The sequence below is a fragment of the Ictalurus punctatus genome, chromosome 8 (assembly GCF_001660625.3).
Source record: "Ictalurus punctatus breed USDA103 chromosome 8, Coco_2.0, whole genome shotgun sequence".
Taxonomy (NCBI): Eukaryota; Metazoa; Chordata; class Actinopteri; order Siluriformes; family Ictaluridae; genus Ictalurus; species Ictalurus punctatus.
Window position 1 is genome coordinate 8267921 of NC_030423.2, and position 27920 is coordinate 8295840.

Here is a 27920-nt window from a genome sequence, read left to right on the forward strand (position 1 = left end):
TTTGCTGAGGCTGGAGTTGAACTTGGCAGTTGAACTGAATTGTCAGCAAGGAAGAAATATCCAGAGATTTTTCTCTAATGAGATTCTCCATTAATGAGCAATGGCAAGATTACTAGTCATTGGGGGATAAGGAAGGCTCTGTTGAATTACTTGAACTTGAAGGATTAAGTTGTGTATAAATGTTTGTGTAAGCCAAACCGAACAATATATTTCCCTACCAGATTTCCAAAATTTGTAAAGCCTGTTCTCTGTTTATATGCCAGCATTAATTTTGTTATAATTGAATGCCTACTTTTATTTGTCTTCATTTTATGGGTTTGTTTTGGCTTGCATTCTTGATGTTTCATATTTCTTTAATTAATGGCAATAATATAAATGACCGGGTTTCACAAAATTTTCTCAATGGTTTTTTAGTCGCTGCAAAATATATGATTTGAGGTTGAACACGTCGAAGTTTACATTATCAGTCTTTTTATGCATAAATTTACAGATGCTCAGGAGCATGAGCAGGATACAAAAGTTTTTATGAAATTACAAGATTTTATGAATATCTAATTTCTTCTGTAAATGGTCATATTAATGATTTATGAATAAATCCAATCGTACACAGCTTGATAAATGAGGCCTGTTGAGTTTAGGCTATGGGCAGTGTTCGGGACAGTTTCGATTCTGAATATAAATCTAAAACTGCTAGGCAAGCCCACTTGCCTCATGTCTGAGTTAGACCCTGCCCTCTCAAGATGTTCTAAGCTGAGGGTGTGAGCATGTACAGTAGCTGGTGCTTGTGATTAGCTTTCAAGGAGACCAGACACAGGTTGTACAAGTGCAAGTCTTGCTGCATGGCTCTTTAATAGAATACTCTCAGCAAGGTAGAAATGAGAAGTGATGAGTGGAGGATATCCACAACTTTGGAACTCCGACCATGGTCGTAAGTTACTAAGCCAATAGCTCCATATGGTGCATGTGTACAAAGCAAAAATAAGAAACAGAAATATGGTTGCATGACAGCAGTATTTTATTTACAGTTCTGTTGGGATCTGAGAGCAAGCAGTTAATAAATTCCACAAAGATTTAGGTTTCCTAATTTAATTGCTATTCTGTATCATTGTGTTTGGTCTGTGGCAATAACAGTGATTAAACTGTAATAAAACTCAAGAAACTCCATATGATCAAATTTTGATTGGCCATATCTATATACAGTATATGCAGTGAATAAGCAATGTATTGTGTGTGTGTGCGTGTGTGTGCATATACAGTATCTCACAAAAGTGAGTACACCCCTCACATTTTTGTAAATATTTGATTATATCTTTTAATGTGACAACACTGAAGAAATTACACTTTGCTACAATATAAAGTAATGAGTGTGCAGCTTGTGTAACAGTGTAAATTTGCTGTCCCCTCAAAATAACTCAACACACAGCTATTAATGTCTAAACTACTGGCAACAAAAGTGAGTACACCCCTAAGTGAAAATGTCCAAATTGGGCCCAATTAGTCATTTTCCCTCCCCGGTGTCATGTGACTTGTTCGTGTTACAAGGTCTCTGGTGTGAATGGGGAGCAGGTGTGTTAAATTTGGTCTCTCACACTCCCTCATACTGGTCACTGGAAGTTCATCATGGCACCTCATGGCAAAGAACTCTCTGAGGATCTGAAAAAAAGAATTGTTGCTCTACATAAAGATGGTCTAGGCTATAAGAAGATTGCCAAGACCCTGACACTGAGCTACAGCATGGTGGCCAAGACCATACAGCAGTTTAACAGGACAGGTTCCACTCAGAACAGGCTTCGCCATGGTTGACCAAAGAAGTTGAGTGCATGTGCTCAGCGTCATATCCAGAGGTTGACTTTGGGAAATAGACGTATGAGTGCTGCCAGCATTGCTGCAGAGGTTGAAGGGGTGGGGGGTCAGCCTGTCAGTGCTCAGACCATACGCTGCACACTGCATCAAATTGGTCTGCATGGCTGTCGTCCCAGAAGGAAGCCTCTTCTAAAGATGATGCACAAACAGTTTGCTGAAGACAAGCAGAAGACAAGCAGACTAAGGACGTGGATTACTGGAACCATTTCGTGTGGTCTGATGAAACTAAGACAAACTTATTTGGTTCAGATGGTATCAAGCGTGTGTGGCAGCAACCAGGTGAGGAGTACAAACACAAGTGTGTCTTCCCTACACACGTGGTGGGGAGATGTGGTGTGTCTTGCCATGGTGGTGGGAGTGTCATGGTCTGGGGCTGCATGAGTGCTGACGGCACTGGGGAGCTCCAGTTCATTGAGGGAACCATGAATGCCAACATGTACTGTGACATACTGAAGCAGAGCATGATCCCCTCCCTTCGGAGACTGGGCCGCAGGGCAGTATTCCAGCATGATAACGACTTTTGCCTTGGTAAAGAAGCTGAGGGTGAAGGTGATGGACTGGACAAGCATGTCTCCAGACCTAAACCCTATTGAGCATCTGTGGGGCATCCTCAAATGGAAGGTGGAGGAGCACAAGGTCTCTAACATCCACCAGCTCCGTGATGTCATCATGGAGGAGTGGAAGAGGACTCCAGTGGCAACCTGTGAAGTTCTGGTGAACTCCATGCCCAAGATGGTTAAGGCAGTGTTGGAAAATAATGGTGGCCACACAAAATATTGACACTTTGGGCCCAATTTTGACATTTTCACTTAGAGATGTACTCACTTTTGTTGGCAGCGGTTTACACATTAATGGCTGTGTGTTGAGTTATTTTGAGGGGACAGCAAATTTACACTGCTACACAAGCTGTACACTCACTACTTTACATTGTAGCAAAGTGTCATTCTTCAGTGTTGTCACATGAAAAGATATAATCAAATATTTACAAAAATGTGAGGGGTGTACTCACTTTTGTGAGATACTGTGTGTGTGTGTGTATATATATATATATATATATATATATATATATATATATATATATATATATATATATATATATATATATATATATATGTATGTATGTATGTATGTATGTATGTATGATGTATATACAGGATATATGCAATGACTCTATCCAGCATCAGTCCATATTGTTGGTGACAGTAGTTTCCTTTAAAAAGTCTGTTGTTGCCTCATTTATCCCAGGCTGGTGTTGATTAAATTCTGACACTATGTGCTCTGTCAGTGAATGGTGGGTCTTCAGGCCTTGTCCCCTAATTTCCCTGATAGCAACATGCAGCAAAGAGATGAGGGATGCCAGCCCCAATAGATATCCATCTTCCCGGTTTCCCTCAACCCATGGAATATCATGCTTTAGATGCACATTACTGGGCACTGGAGTGGTCTTCCCAAAATCAATCATCCATATGTTGGCTTTGTTGGTGGGACGATCGTGGACGAAAAGGAGAGAGCTGCCTATTACCTAGGGGAAGGATGGAAGGAAGGACGGGGTGCCAAATAAGTGGAAGAGACTTCTGTTCTTCTGACTAAAAAAAAGCTTGTTTTAAGAGGAAAACACAAATGTTTATTCTACTTAACCTCATGGCTTCTGAAAAAGGCAGACTCCTTTAATGTCTCTTTCAGCACATCCAGCCTGGACAGATAGGCTTCCTAAAATACAAGAGATGAAAGAATTTTGACATTTTTAGAAGTAAAAGCCTGGATCTGGCTAGTAAGGCTCTCACTCAGGCTGAAGATTTTCCCACAAGGGGGAGCTTTTAGCACTCAAAAAGCTTAGAAATTAGACATTGTGCCCTTCCTAAATAAAATACTTTCTAATTATATATTGCTGCCAAATTCATAATTTGTCAGCAATATATAATTCATCCAACATACACTGTATGGCCAAAAATAGGTGGACATCATCACACCTAAATGTGCTTGTTGAACATCCCATTCCTAAACTATGGCCATTAATATGGAGTTTGTTCCTCCTTTGCTGCTTTAACAGCCTCCACTTTTCTGGGAACTCTTTCCACTAGATTTTGGAAGATGGCTGTACCCATTCAGCGATGAGAACACTAGTGAGGTCAGGGACTGATGTCAGATGAGAAGGCCTGGTGTGCAGTCCATGTCTCAACCCTAAGGTAAGCATAGGACTTGAGGGCTCTGTGCAGGCCACTCTAGTTCTTTCACACCAGTCGTAAAAAAAACACGTCTTCATGGAGTTTGAGTTTGGGCTAGGACCCTTAATTCCAGTGAAGAGAAATCTTATGCGGCATTCACGGTGAATGCTACAACATATGGTTCAACAGTTTGGGGAAGGACCACACATGGGTGTGGTGGTCAGGTGTTCACATACTTTTGGTCATAAAGTGTATCAGGTGTATGCGTAGTGTTATTGTCAATAAGAGTAAATAAAAGATATGACGTCAATAACTTACAAGAATGTCAACCTGCCTCTTGGTAAATAATAGCAGGGCCTCTGTAACTTGTGCTTTGCTCTGAGTTTGACTAAAATCTCGTTGTACAATCCCATTCTCTGTCTAAAAAGCACAAACAGCAGAGTAGACCATAAGAGACTGTGTTGTATGTTTATTTATGTAACTCTAACAGGGCATGACAATTCTCTGAGTTGTACCATTATGCCTTCTATGCGGAATCCTAGTGTTGCTGTACTACTTGTGCTGTCTCTCCATTGCATGTAGTGCAGCTTTGTCACGCCTCTCCGTGCATGTTCTTCTTCTGTAGGAGCTGTAGGATCTACTTTCACCATCTTCTGGTACATATCTCTTCGGATACTAGCTTTGGTTCTTGCTTTCACAATTTCCTCCTCTTGGTAGGTGCTAAGAAAAAGGAACCAAAATAATCATGGCAATACTTAAACAAGTACACACATACGTGAACAGTCAATCACAAAAGGATAGTAATAAATGGAGAGTAAAATATTATTTTGAAAATACCCAAAAGAATTGTACAATAAAGCCCGCACTACTCTGAGCTTCTTTGGATTCTCTTAAGTCAATCCCAGACACCTAATATACTACCAGATCCATGTGATGTTAGGAACCAGGTCAAATGTATATAATGCCTAGACCAAGGACAAAAATAGGCCTATTCCACATTGATCCCCCAGGCCCCCTGCCAGCCTGAGTGTGAGACAAATTCCTTGATTGTTGATGGTTCATTGTGAGGTTGTGAGGCAATGCTGATCCATGATGTGTATATACACTATATGGCCAAAAGTATGTGGATACCACACCATCTCACCCAGACGTGGACCTTCACCAAACTGTTGCCATGAAGTCTGTGAAGCACAGAATTGTGAAGGATGTCTTTGTATGCTGTAGCATTACAATTTCCCTTCACTGGAACTAAGGGACCGAAACCTGTTCTAGCATGACAATGCTCCTGTACACAAAGCAAGGCCCATAAGGACATGGTTTGCCAAAAGAGTGGAAGAACCCGAGTGGCCTACACAGAGCCCTGACCTAAATGCTACTAAACACACATGGGATGAACTGTAGTATCTGACCTCACTAATGCTCTTGTGGCTGAATGGGCAAATCCCCACAGCCACGCTCCAAAATCTAGTGGAAAACCTTCCCAGAAGAGTGGAGGTTACTATAAGACCATAAGGGGACTAAATCCTGAATGGGATGTTCAACAAGCACATTTAGGTGTGACGGTCTGGTGTCCACAAACCTTTGGCCATATATATTTCATATAAAATTTTACTGACATAATGTAATGTGCACCACATCAGCTTCTCTCTGATCTGCTTTTGAAGCAGCCAAAATAACAGTACAGATTCCACCTCAGTACTGTAACTTAGCATATCCAATATTGTCATGTTAAAACTGAGGCTCCTCATGCAATACTTGGATCTATATAAATGACTTACTGTGTGAGCATTAAACATAACATTTTGCTTCCTTTGTTATGGAAATCCTTGTTTACTTTTCTCTTATTATGAAACCGCATTCAATGAGCAGTTCATATGTATGATTCTGGCACATAAGCGCCCCACACATATAAGAGTATGATGTCTGGACCATTGACTACAGTCCAAAAATATGATTAACTACTAAGCTGTTTTATGTACAGTATCTCACAAAAGTGAGTACACCCCTCACATTTTTGTAAATATTTGATTATATCTTTTAATGTGACCACACTGAAGAAATGACACTTTGCTACAATGTAAAGTAGTGCGTGTACAGCTTGCTGTCCCCTCAAAATAACTCAGCACACAGCCATTAATGTCTAAACCGCTGGCAACAAAAGTGAGTACACCCCTAAGTGAAAATGTCCAAATTAGGCCCAAAATGTCAATATTTTGTGTGTCCACCATTATTTTCCAGCACTGCCTTAACCCTCTTGGGCATGGAGTTCACCAGAGCTTCACAGGTTGCCACTGGAGTCCTCTTCCACTCCTCCATGACGACATCACGGAGCTGATGGATGTTAGAGACCTTGTGCTCCTCCACCATCTGTTTGAGGATGCCCCACAGATGCTCAATAGGGTTTAGGTCTGGAGACATGCTTGTCCAGTCCATCACCTTCACCCTCAGCTTCTTTAGCAGGGCATTGGTCATCTTGGAGGTGTGTTTGGGGTCATTATCATGCTGGAATACTGCCCTGCGGCCCAGTCTCAGAAGGGAGGGAATAATACTCTGTTTCAGTAGGTCACAGTACATGTTGGCATTCATGGTTCCCTCAATGAACTGTAGCTCCCCGGTCCCGGCAGCACTCATGCAACCCCAGACCATGATACTCCCACCACCATGCTTGACTGTAGGCAAGACACACTCGTCTTTGTACTCCTCACTTGGTTGCCGCCCACACGCTTGACACCATCTGAACCAAATAAGTTTATCTTGGTCTCATCAGACCACAGGACATGGTTCCAGTAATCCATGTCCTTAGTCTGCTTGTCTTCAGCAAACTGTTTGTGGGCTTTCTTGTGCATCATCTTTAGAACAGGCTTCCTTCTGGGATGACAGCCATGCACACTAATTTGATGAGCGGTGTATGGTCTGAGCACTGACAGGCTGACCCCCCACCCCTTCAACCTCTGCAGCACTCATATGTCTATTTCCCAAAGACAACCTCTGGATATGACGCTGAGCACGTGCACTCAACTTCCTTGGTCGACCATGGCGAGGCCTGTTCTGAGTGGAACCTGTCCTGTTAATCCGCTGTATGGTCTCGGCCACCGTGCTGCAGCTCAGTGTCAGGGTTTTGGCAATCTTCTTATAGCCTAGGCCATCTTTATGTAGAGCAACAATTATTTTTTTCAGATCCTCAGAGAGTTCTTTCCCATGAGGTGCCATGTTGAACTTCCAGTGACCAGTGTGAGGGAGTGTGAGATCAATGACACCAAATTTAACACACCTGCTCCCCATTCACACCAGAGACCTTATAACACTAACAAGTCATATGACACCGAGGAGGGAAAATGGCTAATTGGGCCCAATTTGGACATTTTCACTTAGGGGTGTACTCACTTTTGTTGCCAGCGATTTAGACATTAATGGCTGTGTGTTGAGTTATTTTGAGGGGACAGCAAATTTACACTGTTACACAAGCTGTACACTCACTACTTTACATTGTAGCAAAGTGTCATTTCTTCAGTGTTGTCACATGAAAAGATATAATCAAATATTTACAAAAATGTGAGGGGTGTACTCACTTTTGTGAGCTACTGTATGTATGTATGTATGTATGTATGTATGTATGTAATATATATATATATATATATATATATATATATATATATATATATATATATATAATGTATGTATATGTGTGTGTATGTATGTGAAAAAGTATTTTGATTTGTTCTGTTTTTGTGTACATCTCATACTAAATAGTTTTAGATCTTCAAACGAAATGAAACATAAAACAAAGGCAACCTGAGTAAACACACAATACAGTTTTAATTTATTATTATTCTTTCTGAAGCAAAAACATTATCCAACAACGATCTGTGATTTGAAAAACTAACTGCACCCTTAAACTTAAAATCCGATTGTACCACCTTTAGCAGCAATAACTGCAAACAAATGCTTCTGATAACTGGAGATTTACCCTGCTGACTCATGACTGTGCTGCAACGTTCAGTTCTAATCACATCATCAATTTTGCTGATGACACTACAGTTGTGGGCCTCATCAGCAACAATGATGAGTCAGCATACAGGGATGAGGTGAACAAGCTCGCAGAATGGTGTAGAGACAACAATCTGTCTCTTAATGTTGACCTCAACGGAACAAGTGTGGAGAGAGTCAAAAGCTCCAAGTTTCTTGGTGTGTACATGACTGAGGACCTCTCCTGGACTCTCAACACCACCTGCCTAGTCAAGAAGGCCCAGCAGTGTGTCCATTTCCTGCAGAGGCTGAAGAGAGCCAAAGTTCTCCCTCCCATCCTCACCTCCTTCTACAGAGGGACAATAGAGAGCATCCTGACCAGCTGTCTCACTGTGTGGTATGGGAACTGCACAGCCTCCGACCGCAAGATCCTACAGCAAATGGTGAGAACAGCAGAAAAGATCATCAGGGTCTCTCTACCCTCCATCGACACCTCATTCAACAGCCGCTGCAAAGCCATCAGCATTGCGGACGACCCCTCTCACGCTTTTCATGGACTATTCACCTTCCTGCCATGTGGCAGAAGTTACAGTAGCATCTGTGCCACCACCAGCAGACTCCACAACAGTTTCTTTCCTGAGGCAGTCAGATTACTCAACACCCGGCTGCCTCCCGACACACACCTGGGCTAGCCGAACACCTAACCCAGTAAGACTCATACCACTGCACACACTATCCCAGTATGACTCAGTACTACTGCACACAACACTTTACTTACAGTAGCTGAATGTCACTTAATACTTTGTAACTTGTTTTTGCTGCCAATATTGCTGCAATACTTGTGCTGCTACTTTATAAAATAGCTACAGTCCATGTTTACAATTACAGTTCATGTTCTGTGTATTAACTGTCCTTTGTATTTATTGTTTTGCACTTGTTTCATATTGTTGTGTATTTGCACTTTATGTAGTCTTGTGTACTGTTCCTTGTTGCACCATGGTCCTGGAGAAATTCCATTTCGTTTCAATGTATAAAAGCTTTATAGAGGAATGATAATAAACCCACTTGACTTGACTTGAGATCAGTCTTTTACTTACTTCTAGGACTAGGACTGACTCCTATGCTTTGGATCATTGTCTTGCTGCATAATCCAGTTGCGCAAGAGTTTCAACTTATGGACTGAAGACTGGACATTCTCCTTTAGGATTTTCTGTTAGAGAGCTGAATTCATGTTTCCTTCAATTATTGCAAGTTGCCCAGGCCCTGAAGCAGCAAAGCATCCCCACACCACCACACTTCCACTACCATGCCTGACCGTATGTTCTTTTTGTGGAATTCTGTGTTTGGTTTACACCAGGTGTAACGGGACCCCTGTCTTCCAAACAGGGGTCCACTTCCACTTTCGACTCATCAATTGACAGAACATTCTCCCAAAAGGTTTGAGGATCATCAAGATGTGTTTTGGCAAATTTCAGACTAGCCTTAATGTTCTTCTGGGTCTTCTGTTCACTCTTCCATGGATGCCATTTTTGCCCATTGTCTTTCTGATAGTGGAGTCATGAACAGTGGCCTATTGATGTAAGAGAGGCCTGTAGGTCTTTTTGATGTTGTCCTTGGGTCTTCTGTGACTTGCTGGATGAGTAGTTGCTGTGCTTTTGGAGGAATTTTGGAAGGTTGGCCACGTCTGGGAAGGTTCACTACTGTGCAGATTTTTCCATTTGGTGATAATGGCTCTCACTGTGGTTCTTTGGAGTCCCAGAGACTTTGAAATAGCTTTGTAACCTTTCCCAGACTGATGTATTTCAATCACATTCTTCCTCATAATTTCAGGTTTGGCACAGTGTGTTACTGGGTAAGACCTTTTAACCAACTTCATGCTGTTAAAAAGTTCTATTTAAGTCTTGATTTGATTGAACAGGGTTTGCAGTAATCAGGCCTGGTTTCGCCTAGTCCAGCTGAACCACATTGTGAATGCAGTTTCATAGATTTGTGGAATTAGTAACTACAGGGGCAAATACATTTTCACACAGGCCCAGTTGGTACTGGATAACTTTTTTGCTTCAATAAATAACATTATAATTTAAAAACTGTATTTTGTGTTTACTCAGGTTGCCTTTGTTTTATCTTAGATTTTGGTGTGATTTCTGAAACTATTTAGTATGAGATATACAAAAAAAACAGAAGAAATCAGGATGGGGCAAATAATTTTTCACAGCACTGTACGTGCTCATTCCCTCAGCATAGAACATCTTGAATAGGCAGGGTCTAACTCAGACAGTCTAGAGTCTAATCTGATCCCAAAACTGCCCAAAAAATGAAATACTTTTTCACAGCACTGTATATATGGTCGAGATAAGGTACATGATGTCAAGAGGTTGATCCATGCTTTTTTTTTTTGTTTATCACCTTGTTTATCACCTGTGTTGTTCACAGGACTTTCAACAACCACAGCAACAAACTACAATTTATACAAAATGCTACAGTGAGAATATGAAAAAACACATTATATTAGGCCAATTTTAGCATCACTTCATTGACTGTCTGTTTCCTAAAATTTTTAGTCTGAAAATCTTTTCATTCATTCATTCATGTTCAGGTGAATCTGGATATTTATTTCTTTTTATTATTTATTCTCTGTTTTTTTCTGTACACTGTAAAGCACTTTGCAGTCTTAAATGTTTGAAGGGTGGTATATTAACATAAATATCTTGCATACCGAATGCCCATTTTGCAGTCCATGATGACAGGCTGCTTGAGGCCGCTCAGCAGGTCCTCCAGACGGATGTAGTTCTCTCCGTTCCTGCTGATGTGCCCGTGATAACGAGGCACAAATTGATGGAGTGGATCAGACATGAGTGCCTGCAGACAGGTATCCTCCACCTCATTGAATCTCTTCAGCACTTCCCCACTTTCACCCAGCTGGAAGTTACCTGATTATAAATAGACAATTGCATGCATATTATTTCATCTGTGCGGCATAAAAAAAAAGTCCCTTAACAGTCTCTTTAAATATGGTGGTACAACATATAACAGGGTATATAATAGTGTAAGCACGGGTCACGTGCCTTGGTGTCCAGCCAGCTGTATCCAGGAACTCTGCCTGCGCTTTGACCACTGCATCATAGTCAGGAATGTCCTCCAGGATCGACACTGGGGGGAAAAAAGAATCTGTAATTTTGTGCAGTTTGTGCCTCAAGCTACTGACTCATCTTTACTTGAGATATGAATGATTGTGTTCAGTGCTCTGCTCAGAGATACAGTCATGTAATGGAATGATTTATACTGTAATCATTAAAAGTCTGCTTTAAATTCTGCCACTTCTCTCAACCACATAGAGCAAACACACACAGTACTGTTTAAATGGGTATGCAATTTAAGAATTGCTTGAATCCCTGATTTATCATATTTACCATGATTTAAGTTTTATCTACAGTACATGGTGCTCATTATTATTATTATTATTATTATTATTATTATTATTATTATTATTATTATTATTATTATTATGATTATTACAATAACCATATTAGGTCAATACACCTGATCAGCTGACACCTCTTAACATGTCTGGTATATTCACAAAAACATTTCATTTACAGGCTACTATCATACTATCGGTCTACTGGGCTATGCAAATAGCTTATTCAAATGCCTTATTTCAAGGTTCTCTTTCAGAAACCATGCAAATTGACTGTGTGACAGTGAGGGTTAGCCTTAGTAGAAGTATTTTTCTTCCAAAAAGCAGAAGTATTATTGGAAGACCAATATCTCTATTTAGAAATGCACTTATTTAAGTTAAAATGCATATAATGGAAAAATGAGTATTAAACAGCCACTCTATGTGTACAACTCAATAAATTGGTAATAGGTTGTGGTGGTAGTTTAGGCATACAGTTCACAATGTTTTAGTCCTTTTAGCTTGAGTGTGAATGAGTTGTGCTGTCTGGACTTTGAATTCACTCACCCTTCTCACATCTTTCCTCTTGGCCATCTCCTCTCCCTCACTGAAGACCTCGTCACTTTCCGCTGAAGAATAGTTGAAAGATGATGATGAGGAGGAAGATGATGAGGCAAAAGAATTGGCTAAAACCTTTGAGAATATGCGGTGGGGGATCGTTCCTCTCATCTCTGCGTCCCCATCGATATTTCCTTGCGCTGCCCCTCTCAGCCCTGTCACATCCTTTTCTGACTCTTCATCTTGTGCTTCCTTAGAGCTCCACTGCCTTTGTGTGTGTCTCAGTCTAATCCCTGGGTTCATTTCTTTCTCATTAGCGGTGTTGTCATCCTCCTCCTCTATGTTCTCTGCTCTACCTTCCAGCCTCTCTCTCCTCTTCCCTCTCAATCTTTCCCTCTGTCCAGCTAGCCACGTATTCTTTCTGGACATTTCACCAGAAAATAAACCCCCTTTACCAGCAGTGTGTTTCGTATTTTCATTTTCTCTGTCTTTCTCTTTTGCTCCAGTGTTGGTTTCAGACCAGTTCAGCATACTGTTAGGTTCCCAGTCCTCTGGCTTTTCTGAAGCACTCACAAACAGTTCCTTTTGAATAATTTCTGGTTCTAGTCTGGATGAGAGCACAGCCTGAGCAGACACAAGTTTGGGCTTTGACTTTCGGCTAGCGAGCAGAGCTTCCTTCATGCAGTTATTCTCAAATTCATCTATTGTTTCTACCTCTGCTTTCAACTGGTTTCTCATGCTCTCTACATTTTCTGCTTTGCTGGATTGTCCTGATTCATCTTCCTCAGGCATATCCATTGATGTGCTCATATTTCTTGAAGTAAACGTCCTTTCATGGAGCTAGGTTACCAAATACAATCCACATAACAAATAAAAAAAAAATTGGATCCAAGTGGAGAGTGATGAGTTAATAAAGAGAAAAGATATTAAGCTTACATTAAAAAAAGTATGTAAAAATAGAAAATTAACTGCAAATATTCTATTAAAACTAAAGTGTTATCATTAATGACTGTGAATGAAGTTAAAATAAAGTGAAAATAAAGTCAATTCTCATTGTACCAATCTGTAATCCAAGGGCAAGTCAGAATCCTACCAGAGTGTGCTCTTTGCTTTCACTCAAAGGCTTTACTATTGACATCCACAGCCTTGCATTTGCATGCTGTGACATCACAACATCAATTTTCCACACGGAAGTGACTCCTAAATAAACTAACCTGGGGATAAAGAATACATGTCCAGCTTCAAAACATTTTGGTTTACAGACTAATATAAACCAGTCTGACATGTGAATTGATTATTTTCCTGTATATTGTATATAATGTTATCTCTCTCCATGTGTAGCCTGTATGAAACTGGAATGGTTTTCACAAAGAAAAGAATGCAATCTGCAAACACTGCACGCTAAACTTGTGTGTGCATATTCTATCTGCTAGTAAACATAGCATAATTTCAGAAGAAGTAGCAGACTTAATGACTGGATGCTTAAGTTTCCAGGATACACTTGGGATTATTTTGAAAATGTCCATTACAATAAGTTGGTAAAGTTTAAAAATTATATATGTATGTATGTATGTATGTATGTATGTATGTATGTATGTATGTATCATCATCATCATCATCAGTAGTAGTAACAGTATTTCTTTTCTTTTCTTTTTTAAAATTTCTTTACTTTTCTTTCTTTCTTTCTTTTTTTTTTTTTTTTAAATTTTGTAATTTCCAAGAAATAATGAACACATCAAAGCATGAAATTTCTTTTTAAAAGTGGCTCAGCAAGTGGAAACATTGTGGTGCACAGTATGCAAATTGAGACATCCATTCCAGTATTCATAACACATACGAAGGATGATTCTTTGCCCGTTAATACTGAATTTCTGGAACGTTCCTGGAACATTTAGGATAGGAGGATATCATAGCACTGGATTTAAAGGAATATAATTATGGACAAATAAATAATATACAGTCTTCACTGGTACTCTGACCTGGGATAAAACAGTTACTGAAGATTAATACATGAACGAATTAATGAATAAATATTTATGACATCATATATCTTAGTTGTGACAGCATTCTGTATATCATCTTCCACGAGTTTTGAATATAGTACTTTATAACTTGCTTTTGAGTATTTGTCCATTTGAGGGACTAAAATCACTGAATGTGTACTTTTACTAAAGAAAAAAAATACAATAACATAAAATGAAATAAAGAGGCTGGGTTTAGTTATTCATAGAGTTAACAAATATCCATGTCTTTCCATGTTTTTTTTTTCAGCACAATGAAAGGACATGTAAATACATGCAAACCTTATTTGCACAAACACACTACAAGCAGAATTTCCAGAATGTACAGTTTAACTTTTTTTTTCTTTTCCAAATTTACAATGATGTGCATATTGTATACATTGGCTGATAATTTGCGTGACAAATGAGAGCATTTTGGCAATCTAAATACTGTAAAAAATTATTTCTAATTCATTCGTGCACACAGTGGGCCTCATTTATCAATCTTTCAGTAAAATCATGTGTGCACTTTCTTAGTCCACATCGAACTACAGATTTTTTTTGCCAGATTTACAAAAGTTATTGCAGTAACACTGATTCGTTTTATACTCAAATGCATGTTGATAAATACCAATCATTTGTAATGTGCAAAACATGTGCACATGATGTAGCTCATTTGCATATCATAATGCCCACAAAACCCTATAAGGTAAAGCTCACAGAGAGCTGAATAATGACAAAATGGAATAATGAATAATGACAAAATGGAGAAAGAGTACCTGAGAGGCAGATTTTTTATTTATGTCTTCACCAATAAAAATATTAGCTATTTTATATATATATATATATATATATATATATATATATATATATATATATATATATATATATATATATATATATATAACACACACACATACACACACACACAAACTCAGGAGCTCTCTTAGGAACTAATAGGATTTTTATGAATACCAAATTTCTTCTGTCAATACTACTATGGATGATTTACAAATAAATTCACTCATATCCAGCTTGATAAATGAGGCCCAGTTTTTTTCATGACTGAAACTCACACTATGAAACTTCAGCTTGATTTTCCTTTTGCTGCTCATAATCTTAACTCATATTATTGAAACCTCTCCACCTGTTCGGTTTTAGGAGCTTAAACTGACAATCCATCAAGCACACATCTATGTTTCAAATCAATCTGTCCATCCGCTTCCTCAAATAAAACCTGTTAATCATGAAGATCTTCTAGGTAATTTGTCTTAACCATCTCCTTCCCTTCTGTGTCAAAAATGGTCTCTTCCATCTTGTCAGAACTGGAATCCATGATGTCACTTGATTTTATTTCAGATGGATCCAACAAACATGTCTTTGTGCCTAAGGAAATTAGTTTTTAAAATTCTGTATATAACACCTTGTATGTATTTGGAGTTCTGCAATATATGATGTGGTGTGTATATATAAACCTATGTGTATTAATTACCTGTGCAGTTTTCCTCAGAGCATGTGTTCCTCTCACCCTGATATGTATCTTCTAGTATATCTTCTCTCGTCTCTCTAGGGTTATTCCATTTTCCAAACTGTAATTAACACAAACCCCACCCAGAAGTATGATGGATTGCAAGCTTTAAACAACACAGGCATTGAGAAATAATGTCATATTGGTGAGAGATTTATAGTATGTACATGTAGATGTGGCCACAAGCTGCTGTCCTGCACAAAGCCAATGAGGATGATCACACTGAGGAACATGAAGTTACTCACCACTCCCACCACAGCTGATGTGAAGGGGAAGTGATAGAGGACATACCTGTACTGAGAAACTTCAGTCACATTCTGTTTAAAGACAAATATCTCTCTCTCTCTCTCTCTCTCTCTCTCTCTCTCTCTCTCTCTCTCTCTCTCTCACACACACACACACACACACACACACACGCACACACACACACACACACAAACCTGATGCCACGGAAGTGAGCATAAATGTAGAGCTGGGCTTTGTAAATCTGAACTTGGTGAGATTGGATTTCTATAATAGCTCCAATAGTAGGCTTATTCTGCAGAGAGAAAGGCAGAGAGAGGAACAATTAAGGAGACTGAATGTGCAACCTCAAATTGAATGTGCAACCAAAATTTTTGTAGACCTACTCAACCTGTTTCTATTTACCTAACGCATTTATAGAGTGGAATCAGATATGTTATAGGCTAAACCATAAATAGTGAAAGAGTTGCCTTCTGGGGTCAAGTCAGAAACGTCAAAGAAGAGGGCAATTTTCTAAGTGGAGTTCATTAACTAGAATTGAATTAAAAGCTGAAACTCAGCCTGCATCCAAAAAGACTGGCGCATTTTCATTTTAAAGGATTTTAAGGCAGGACTTAGCTAAGCTAACTAGTTTATACTATGTTACTGTTTAGTACTATTTGCCTTATATTTAACTCAGTGTGCAAATTATACACTGACGTTCAGGGGGGACAGTTTATTTCAGTTTTTTTATTGCCCAGATTACCTCATCCATCCATTTTCTATACTGCTTATCCAACAGGCTCTCGGGGAACCTGGAGCCTATCCCAGGGAGCATCGGGTACAAGGCGGGATACACCCTGGATGGGGTGCCAATACATCTCAGGGCACAATCACATACACATTCGCACACCCATTCATATACTATGGACACTTTGGACATGGCAATCAGCCTACCATGCATGTCTTTGGACTGGGGGAGGAAACCAGAGTACCTAGAGGAAACCCCCGCAGCACGGGGAGAACATGCAAACTCCGCACACACAGGGCAGTGGTACGTGGCGAACCTGTTAACCACTAAGCCACCATGTGACCCCAGATTAACTGGTTTGTGTAATGCAGATGTGTGCTTCAGTGATCAATTGTGCTGTATCCTTAAACAGCACATGAACACAACACTTCAAATGCTATACTGAATACATCGCTGTTCAGCTTTATGTGACGAATAATGCCATGAAAGGCTTAAAAAAGTAGTATGTACTTTCTGAACTACTCCTCAACTTAGTGTCTTTTCTTGCCAGTAAATAAACTGCCTTATTTCTGTTCCCTTTCTCTTACTCATGACATCATCAGTGTTAAATGAAATCTGAGTGTAAAAAAGGCCTCCATTCTTTAGATGTGAAAAGGTTTTCAATATATTTCAATATATTGAAGCATTGAGCTTACATATATTGATAACCTAAACTATACATGGATAAAACAGATATACAGTATCTCACAAAAGTGAGTACACCGCTCACATTTTTGTAAATATTTGATTATATCTTTTCTTGTGACAACACTGAAGAAATGACACTTTGCTAAAATGTAAAGTAAAGAGTGTACGCTTGTGTAAAAGTGTAAATTTGCTGTCCTCTCAAAATAACTCAACACACAGTCATTAATGTCTAAACCGCTGGCAACAAAAGTGAGTACACCCCTAAGTGAAAATGTCAAAATTGGGCCCAAAGTGTCAATATTTTGTGTGGCCACCATTATTTTCCAGCACTGCCTTAACCGTTCTGGGCATGGAGTTCACCAGAGCCTCACAGGTTGCCACTGGAGTCCTCTTCCACTCCTCCATGATGACATCACGGAGTTGGTGGATGTTAGAGACCTTGTGCTCCTCCACCTTCCGTTTGTGGATGCCCCACAGATGCTCAATAGGGTTTAGGTCTGGAGACATACTTGGCCAGTCCACCACATTCACCCTCAGCTTCTTTAGCAAGGCAGTGGTCATCTTGGAGGTGTGTTTGGGGTCATTATCATGCTGGAATACTGCATAATGTTCATGCTCTGCTTCAGTATGTCACAGTACATGTTGGCATTCATGGTTCCCTCAATGAACTGTAGCTCCCCAGTATCGACAGCACTCATGCAGCCCCAGACCATGACACTCCCACCACCATGCTTGACTGTAGGCAAGACACACTTGTCTTTGTACTCCTCACCTGGTTGCTGCCACATACGCTTGATACCATCTGAACCGAATAAGTTTATCTTGGTCTCATCAGACCACAGGACATGGTTCCAGTAATACATGCCCTTAGTCTGCTTGTCTTCAGCAAACTGTTTGTGGGCTTTCTTGTGCATCATCTTTAGAAGAGGCTTCCTTCTGGGACGACAGCCATGCACACCAATTTGATGCAGTGTGTGACGTATGGTCTGAGAACTGACAGGCTGACCCCCCCCCACCCCTTCAACCTCTGCAGCAATGCTGGCAGCACTCATACGTCTGTTTCCCAAAGACAATCTCTGGATATGATGCTGAGCACGTGCACTCAACTTCTTTGGTCGACCATGGCGAGGCCTGTTCTGAGTGGAACCTGTCCTGTTAAACCGCTGTATGGTCTTGGCCACCATACTGTAGCTCAGTGTCAGGGTTTTGGCAATCTTCTTACAGCCTAGGCCATCTTTATGTAGAGCAACAATTCTTTTTTTCAGATACTCAGAGAATTCTTTGCCATGAGGTGCCATGTTGAACTTCCAGTGACCAGTATGAGGGAGTTTGAAAGTGATGACACCAAATTTAACACACCTGCTCCCCATTCGCACCTGGGACCTTGTAACACTAATAAGTCACATGACACCGGGGAGGGAAAATGGCTAATTGGGCGAAATTTGGACATTTTCACTTAGGGGTGTACGCACTTTTGTGAGATACTGTAAAGGAGTCGTGACTAAAAGGTTGTCTTACACAATGGTATTGTATTGATATGTGAACAAAAATAATATGTTTAAAAATGCCACAGTTTTTGTATGATACAGCATCTCAGTATATAAAAATGATAGTGAAGTGATTCCTAACCATTTCACCACTGAATGGATGATCATGAGAAAACACATGCACACATAGCTTACTGTTACTATAGTAAAGGACATACAGTGGGGGAAACAAGTATTGAACACGTCAACATTTTTTTCAGTAAATATATTTACAATGAGGGCATTCACATTAAATTTTCACCAGACATCAGCATTAACTCAAGAAATCCGGAAAGATAAAGAATTCACAACATTAAAATACGTAAATGAAGTTATATTTAATAAAGTGGAATGACACAGGAAAAAAGTATTACACACTAAGAAAAAGGCTCTATATGGCTCATGTATGATGATTGCACACAAAAAATGTTTTGTGACTTTTGTTCCAAGGCTCTATATGGCTCATGTATGATGATTGCACACAAAAAATGTTTTGTGACTTTTGTTCCAAAGTGGCCAGAGAAATAGCGGGGAACGAACCATTTCAAGAAACAGACTGTGAGAAAACAGGGCGATAGTCGAAAGCATAAAAAGGCTCATGTCTCTGTAATCACAGAGTGCGGCACAAAAAACACAATTAGCACAATCAGTGTCTCGTACATGTCAACTACATGACGAGACCGAATGGAAGGAGTTAAAAATAAAATTCAACACCACCTATATGTGAAGAGCTGCATTTCACCAGATTTACTTCTCAGATATTACTAATAAAGAAAAATTGACAGGATGTGTGCAAGACGTTTGACAACGACACAGAATGTGTTTTTGAGCAGAATGTATCTAGTTGAGATATTGCTTTTCCTACCAATTTTGGCTGCTCAGTGTGAATGTGACTTTTCAACTCAAAACAGGATAAACTCAAAAGTATGCAGTTCAACCTTGGAAGACTCAATTAGGATCAGCACAGAATCACTTGATCAGTTTGATCCTGAACCATGTGTCAAACGCTGGCTTTCTGCAAAAACGCCTCCAGGGTTGGGGGTTCGATTCCCACCGTGGCCCTATGTGTGCTGAGTTTGCATGTTCTCCCCGTGCGGTAGGGGTTTCCTCCGGGTACTCTGGTTTCCTCCCCCAGTCCAAAGACATGCATGGTAGGCTGATTGGCATGTCCAAAGTGTCTGTAGTGTATGAATGGGTGTGTGAATGTGTATGTGATTGTGCCCTGTGATGGATTGGCACCCTGTCCAGGGTGTACCCTGCCTTATACCCGATGCTTCCTGGGATAGGCTCCAGGGTCCCCCATGAACCTGAAGAAGGATAAGTGGTATAGAAGATGGAGGAGGAGGCCAAACTACACTCAATGGCCAAGTGATGCTGACATAATTATGGTCAGTGACACTGGCTCGGATTCTGTGTAAAGATCAATTCTTTGTGACTATACATAGTTCTCAAGTTGGAAAAGACGTTCAGTTCCCAATTTAAGTGAACTTGGATGAAAATGCTGATGCTGTTGTGGCGCCAGGCCGGCAGCCGCGCACAGGAAACAAAGATCGCTCCTTACACGACTGCCGCAGTGGCACAGAAGAGACAGCTCCGCTTCAGCGCCACCAAATGTTTTGGACATCCAGAGAGCACGTGGTGACGGGGTGGGGCCGCCGACACACCCACGGCTCGTGAATGGTGCACCGTACGGAAGAATTCCACCATCCAGCAAGCGAGGGGAGAGTATAAAAGGGCGATATTCCACTCGTAGAAAGAGGGAAGTATCCCCGAGCATGTGCGCGAATTTCTGGCGTGTTTTATGCAGTTTTGCCGACATGTGCCTGTTTGCTAATCGCTGTTGTGTGTTTTTTCGGGTTTCAGGTGACTCCGACGCGAGTGACGGCTCCGCCCCGCCCCCTTGGCTGTAACCGCCGATGGCTGAGACCCTCACTGCCCAGTCGCCCTTCAACCCACACACCCACACACGCACCCACACGCACAACCCCGTTCACCGATTGTCTTAAATAAATCCCCCATAACATTGAAACAGCCTCCTGTGTGTCTGTGCTCTGCCCACCACTGGCTAAAATCCCTACGCTGGTGGAGAATGCGGGTATGAGTACAGACCCACCCATCTAAAAAAAAATAAAATAAATAAAAAGCGTTTTTTTTTTCCTCTTTTCCCCATTTTCTCTCACTTCCATTGGGGATTGTTCACAAACATGGATCCCACGAACCTCTAGGTCATGCCCAAAGCCAGAACGCAGGCCCTGATGCACCTGGCCCATGCCCATCCGCTCGGGGGCCACCTGGGGGTGAGAAACACCCTGGAGAAGCTGAAGGACCATTTTGTCTGGCCAGGCATGGATGCAGAGGTCCGGCACTTCTGCCAACAATGACCCCAGTGCCAACGCACGGCCCCAAGGAAGCCCCGGCCGGCACCACTCATCCCGCTTCCCATCATAGGCATCCCGTTTGAGAGGATCGGCATGGACCTCGTCGGGCCGCTCCCCAGATCCGCCGAGGGCACGAGTACATATTGGTAATCGTGGACTATGCCACCAGATACCCCGAGGCGGAACCACTGCGTAAAGCCACCTCCTGGAACATCGCCAAAGAACTGGTGCTCCTGTTCAGCCGAGTGGGGATCCCATAAGACATCCTAACTGAACAAGGTACCCCGTTTGTGTCAAAGCTTATGTCTGATCTGTGTCGGCTGTTGCAGGTGAAACACCTAAAGGCATCAGTCTACCACCCACAAACAGATAGGCTGGTCGAACGGTTCAACCGGACCTTAAAGCAGATGTTGCGCCGGGTGGTACACGAGGAAGGGAGGAACTGGGACCTTCTCCTGCCGTACGTCCTCTTCGCTGTCCAAGAGTGCCCCCAGGCGTCGACGGGCTTCACACCCTTCGAGCTCCTCTTCGGACGGCAGCCGCATGGACTGCTGGACGTGGCACGGGAAGCCTGGGAAGAACAGCCTTCCCCGTTCCGCTCGGTCATCGAGTATGTACGGGATATGTAGGAGAAGATCGACTGAGTGGCCCCGATCGTCCAGTAACATATGAGAGTCGCCCAGGAGGAACAGAAACGAGTGTACAACCGCCCAACGTAACCCTGCGAGTTCCAACCTGGTGATCGGGTACTCCTGCTAGTGCCCAGCAGCTCCTGCAAATTCCTAGCTCAGTGGCAGGGCCCATATACGGTCCTCGAGAGGAGAGGTCCCATGAATTATCGCCTGCAGCAGCCCGGTAAGCGAACAGATGCACAAATGTACCACGTAAACCTGCTGAAAAGCTGGATAGAGCCAGAACCAGTACTGTCTGCATTTGCAGCCCTACACACAGATCACGACCAGGGCATCTTAGTCCAACTGGGCGAAGAACTCACCCCTGCGCAGAAGTAGGAGCTGGCAGAGTTAGTGGGGCAATTTACCGATGTTTTTTCTACCTCCCCAGGCATGACGCAGCTGGTACAGCATGAAATCAAGACTCAGCTGGGAGTGGTGGTGTAGCAGCGGCCCTATCGGGTCCCGGAGGCCCACCATAAGGCCATTGAGGAGGAGGTCAGCCGGATGCTGCGGGACAACATCATAGAGGAGTCCAACAGCCCCTGGTCCAGCCCTATCGTAGTCGTACCAAAGCCTGATGGAAGTATGCGCCTCTGCAATGACTTTCGGAAGCTAAACCAGGTCTCTGAGTTTGACAGTTATCCTCTCCCCCGGGTGGATGACCTAGTGGAGCGATTGGGGAGGGCTCATTTCATCTCCACCCTGGACCTAACAAAGGGCTACTGGCAAGTGGCACTGACCCCAGAGGCGAGACCGAAGACGGCCTTCAGTACGGCGAACGGCCACTGGCAATACCGGGTCCTCCCCTTTGGGCTACATGGAGCTCCCGCGACGTTCCAGAGGCTGATGGACATTGTCCTGCGACCCCATCGTGCCTTCACAGCCGCCTACCTGGACGATGTGGTCATTCACTCCTCCATCTGGTCGGACCACCTGTTCCAACTGGGGGAAGTCCTGAAGGAGCTCCGGAAGGGCGGGCTGACAGCCAACCCCAAAAAGTGCCACCTGGGGCTGACCGAGGCACAGTACCTCGGGTACCGTATTGGCCGGGGCTTACTCAAGCCACAAGCGAAGAAAATTGAGGCAGTAAAGGGCTATCCTCGACCTTCGACAAAAAAACAGGTACGTGCCTCCCTGGGGTTGGCGGGGTACTACCGTAGGTTTGTACCTAACTTCTCCTCTCTAGCCCACCCCCCCTCAGATCTCACAGAGAAGGGCCAGCCGGACCGGGTGAAATGGTCTGCAGACGCAGAGCGAGCATTCCAGGACCTAAAAGAAGCCCTCACTAGCGCCCCCGTACTACATAACCCGGACTTTGCCCTCCCGTTCACCGTGCACACAGATGCGTCAGAAACCGGGCTGGGCGCGGTCCTCTCACAGACCTTCGACGGGGAGGAGCACCCGGACCTCTACATTAGCCGAAAGTTGTCCCCAGCGGAGAAGAAGTATGCGGCCGTGGAGTGGGAGGCCTTAGCAATAAAGTGGGCCATCGAGGAACTACGGTACTACCTGGCTGGGCGGAACTTCGTCCTGGTGACAGACCACGCTCCACTCCAGTGGATGGCCAAGGCCAAGGACCCTAACGCCCGGGTGACTCGGTGGTTCCTCTCCCTACAAGATTTCTCATTCCAGGTCCAGCACTGGGCAGGGACCCAACACGGAAATGCAGATGGTCGTTAGCCGGCGCACAGGAAACAAAGATTGCTCCTCACACGACTGCCGCAGTGGCGCGGAAGAGACAGCTCCGCTTCAGCGCCACCAAATGTTTTGGACATCCAGATAGCACGTGGTGGCGGGGCGGGGCCGCCAACACACCCACGGCTCATGAATGGTGCACCGTACGGAAGAATTCCACCATCCAGCAAGCGAAGGGAGAGTATAAAAGGGAGATATTCCACTCGCCCGAAGAGGGAAGTATCCCCGAGCATGTGCGCGAATTTCTGGCGTGTTTTATGCAGTTTTGCTGATGCGTGCCTGTTTGCTAATTGCTGTCGTGTGTGTTTTCGGGTTTCAGGTGACTCCGACGCGAGTGACGGCTCCACCCCACCCCCTTGGCTGTAACCGCCGACGGCTGAGACCCTCACCGCCCGATCTCCCTTCAACCCACACATACACCCACACACGCGCCCACACGTGCACCCCCATTCACTAATTGTCTTAAATAAATCCCCCATAACATTGAAACAGCCTCCTGTGTGTCTGTGCTCCGCCCACCGCTGGCTAAAATCCCTACACTGTAAAAAGAGGCCAGACGTACGCATATGACAGGATGACTGGAAGTAAGTGTTTTCAATTTTTCTAACATAAGTTTTAACATTCTTATGTGTCACTTTAAAAATCATTTGGTGCCTGTTTAAAGAGCCAATGGCTCTTTAATAGATTTTTTTGTCTGGAGCTCTGCTTTTGACATAACACAGTATAGACAGCTACATGATTATAGTTCTGGTTCTCTTTTGCCAGTTGTGACTCACATGAGTAACAAATTTATTTATTTTATTAAATACAAATCCAAACATTGAACACGTTTTAAGCTCTAAAATAAGCTCTAAATAAAAGTCTTTTAGATCATATTGCTTTTCTCCTGACTTTATTTACATATATGACCTTGAAGTAATCAGATCACATTACTTTCATATTGTGATACTTGGATTACGTCACTGATTACATTATTTACTAAGTAATTTGTAACTGTAACGGAATACATTGTTAAAGTAACCCTCCCAACCCTGGTAATGTATATGGTCTAATTTCCATTTTGTGGTCATAAATTATTTGTTCAAATTCAGAGTAGTATGCTATTTTAATTAACAGTATTTTATTAGCTTGCTTCATTCACACTCAAGACTTAAAGTGAACTCAAGACAATAGGTAAACTTCATCTTAATCACTTCACCCTAAACATTTAGTTTTGATGAATTGTACAGGAAATTTCTGCTTGAAATAAAACTATATTTAGATTATGACATTTATTTTCCAAGAAAAGGTGTCTTTCAAACACTTTATATACACTTTAAACACTTTACTCAATATCTCCCATGCTACCTCCACTGCATTCATCTCATTGAGTGCACGATTGCGTGGTATTTCCAGCATTTAGTCTACTGCGTGCGCTCATGCATTGACAATAGTATGACCCATTTTAGGGATGGTCAAATTTATATTGACATTTTTTTTTCAGATAGACTGAGAAATGCAAACTATTTTTCACTTTCATTAAAACTTAGTATCATGTGAAAATCTCAAGACCCCTCCCCCCTATATCTTTTGATGACCTTCGGAGGCGGTCAGACCCCCCCCCCCCCCCCCCCCCCAAACCCTCCCAGAATTTGCACCCTGATTTAACTTGGAGTGAGTAATAACATTATAATAATATATTGCAAGTGTTTAAAATGTCATAAAATACTGTTCATTTAGGAATATCATAGACTGGGACAAAAGCTTAGGCAGTTATCATGATCAGTGGCAAGACATTTAGTATGGGTATGGGATTGCAAGTGCTGAAATTTGTGGTATGTGAAATGTGAAATAGTCATAACACACTCTGCTCAAATGAGATTCTTCCTCTTTCCTTTAATGAAGCTATAATATAAAATACATTTTAAAATAATGTCTTTATATGGCATAGTCATATAATTTGATCATATTATATGGCTTGTTATTAGTTCACAGCCTTCTAGCTGTGTCTGAGTGCAGGCCAATACTCACTGAGCTGTCTACATAAGAAGAGTAAAGCTCGACCGGGACATGCTGCTTCTGCTCAATTACTCCCATCAGCATCAAAGGAAGCAACATCAGAGTCTCCAGAGTCTGCAGCAGGTATGAGCGATAGTGAAGCATTGTCTAGAATCAATGCAAAAAATATGGTTCAGTGAAAGATATTATTGGTGAGCAGTGCATTGTACTGTAGTGGCAAGGTAACACAAACAGTGGGAAGGATAAGATGGTTGTGTGTATGTGTTTGCGTATGTATGGGAACACACAGTTTGCATTGAAGTGTGAACAATCTGTCCTTCATGGGAGTAACATGACATCTTAACCAGGAACATCCCCAGTTCCATGTTGGTTGGAGACTCTGGCATTTCCAGGTCCAGTGTAATCTGATAGGGCTGACCAGGTGTCATCACCTACGTTTAGTTCAACAACCGAAAGAACAGTAATAAAGATACAACTACAATTATACATTTAACTTTAAAAATTGTCTATCTATGTACAAGTCAGTATGCAAGTAGTATAAGTCAATGAGAATACAAGGTCACCTGTTTCTGGCAGTTTGTTAGCAGTGAGAAGTTGGTCACAGGAAAGGAGCAGACAGAGTCTGAGAGTGTTCTGCTGGACAATCAAACACTCATTAGGATGATTACGGGCCAAACAGTACTTATACCACAGTGCTGTTGAATGCTCAATTCTGATTGGCCAGAAAGTATAATGATTATAGTTCCCGCTCATTCTAATACATCATTGTTTCTATAGTAACAATTTACAGCAGAAATCGTATGGTGGATGCCCCACATGACCACAGTTAAAAATATGTGTAATCGTTGATACTGTGAAGCTTTCTGTGAGTAGTTGTTTCTTTTCTTTTCTTTTTTTTTTTTTTGAAGTCAGAGTCAATGCTTTGTAGCAGTCAGAGGTAAAGCTGTAACCTTAACATTTCACTCATAGATATTCACTTATTGTGTTAAAGAGAGAAAGAAGAGAGGCAAGTGAGGGAATGACTTGTTTATACAGTAACCGTTAACATAAGTTATATATATATAGTCATATAACTGGAACTAACTTGTTTTGCAGATGTTCTACAACATTAAATGCAACTATAAAGGGGTAAAATATATGACGTGTTATTCTTTACTTACCAAAAATTTATAATCATTTGCAAATTATGATATAAGAGGAATAAAATACTTCAGGATGTGCTGTTATTAGAAAATAATCAACTTTGGCATGGTAACAGTAACTCTGTTTAGCCAAGGGTCACATCACACCACCCAGGTGTTGATTATTTTCCTATCGTGTTTAATTCCTTACTTATACTCGTACAAGTAAATAAGTATACTTATAGTAAGACTTGACATTTCTCAAAGGAATAAGCAGGAATATAAGTTTTAATAATAATAAGTTAATAATAAGTTTTTTAAACCATGTCTAACAAAATGTTTGACTTGGAAAAATGCTAACTGTTCTTCAGTCTTGGAGTATTTGAACTGTATGGTACAAATTAAAACTCTCACCTGTAATGGAAGTGCACAGGAGTGACGAAGATTGCGGTGGGCATGAAAGAATAATAGAAACTGACATAGAGAAAAATGGCCAGAAGTATCAACAGCTGAAGCATACACAGGATACTGGCAGTGTGCACGACTTTCTGTTTGATCCTTAGACCCAGTCCAGTTGTCACTTTGTGGATTTGGAGCAGGAGGTCCCCAATCTCTGTGTTCAGCTCATGAATGTTAGGGCCCTCTGTATACAAGCCCTCCATCTCTGAGCTGTGATTCCAAACTGTCTGCTAGCAAGCTGTGACAATTTTTTTTTTAAAGCTATTGTTTTTTCCCCTTCCCTTTCTCTTAATCTGAATGTTTTCCTCAGCTCTTTCCTTTTCGCTACCCTTACACTAGTTCACTCTTAGCACATAACAAAAAAACTTTACACACATTCGCAGATTAACATTCTTCTTGTTTCTCCATAATCCTCATGAAGAGATGTTTCACATAACTGCCCATGTGGATCAGCACGTCTTCAGCTTTTGATTAGTTTCTGTTCTTCCAAACAATCTTTGGACTAATCACTGTGAAAGCCCAGGATTTATAGTAGTAGCTTTAGCAGCATGATCTCTTTTTCTCTGTTGTCTCATCCAGGGAAAAGGGCAAGAGGCTGGAAAACACTGACTGTCTGTACCAAATGGAGTAAAGCGTACTACCCTGTTACTCATAATGTACCATCCTCCTGGCATACTTTGTAAAGCATTCAAATGGGTGTGGAACTTTTTGTACAGATAACTGTGACACAGCTAGCTGTCCTTACAACCTTGAAACATTCTGCAAGATATTCCACAGGATTATCCTCAGCCCATAGGTTTGAAGTGAAAATGTATGTACCGTAATATGTTCTGAAAGTACAATGAAGCACAGTAATCACTTGCGATTTGTCTAAAACTGCTTGTGCTGCTTCTCCAATCTGACTGACCTACTCATAGCATCTTTGTATGACT

The 27920-nt window shown here is 41.7% G+C and overlaps 2 protein-coding genes across 2 annotated transcripts; both read right to left on the minus strand.

The window, feature by feature from the left end:
• Positions 1–2973: 2973 nt before the first annotated feature.
• si:ch73-22a13.3 (inositol-trisphosphate 3-kinase B) lies at positions 2974–14749 on the minus strand. Its single transcript, XM_017473477.3, has 7 exons — positions 11959–14749; positions 11060–11144; positions 10711–10924; positions 4544–4748; positions 4347–4448; positions 3502–3573; positions 2974–3385 (listed from the first exon to the last, which is right to left on the minus strand). Exons 1-7 carry the CDS (start codon positions 12757–12759, stop codon positions 3044–3046), a joined length of 1821 nt encoding a protein of 606 aa, XP_017328966.1. The 5' UTR covers positions 12760–14749; the 3' UTR covers positions 2974–3043.
• A 113-nt stretch (positions 14750–14862) lies between these two features.
• On the minus strand, positions 14863–27610 carry bscl2l (BSCL2 lipid droplet biogenesis associated, seipin, like). The gene is made up of 8 exons (XM_017473482.3): positions 26944–27610; positions 25972–26041; positions 25696–25839; positions 25421–25555; positions 15918–16015; positions 15645–15768; positions 15442–15538; positions 14863–15335 (listed from the first exon to the last, which is right to left on the minus strand). The coding sequence occupies exons 1-8, from the start codon at positions 27189–27191 to the stop codon at positions 15190–15192; spliced, it is 1062 nt and encodes a 353-aa protein (XP_017328971.1). The 5' UTR covers positions 27192–27610; the 3' UTR covers positions 14863–15189.
• Positions 27611–27920: the final 310 nt, after the last annotated feature.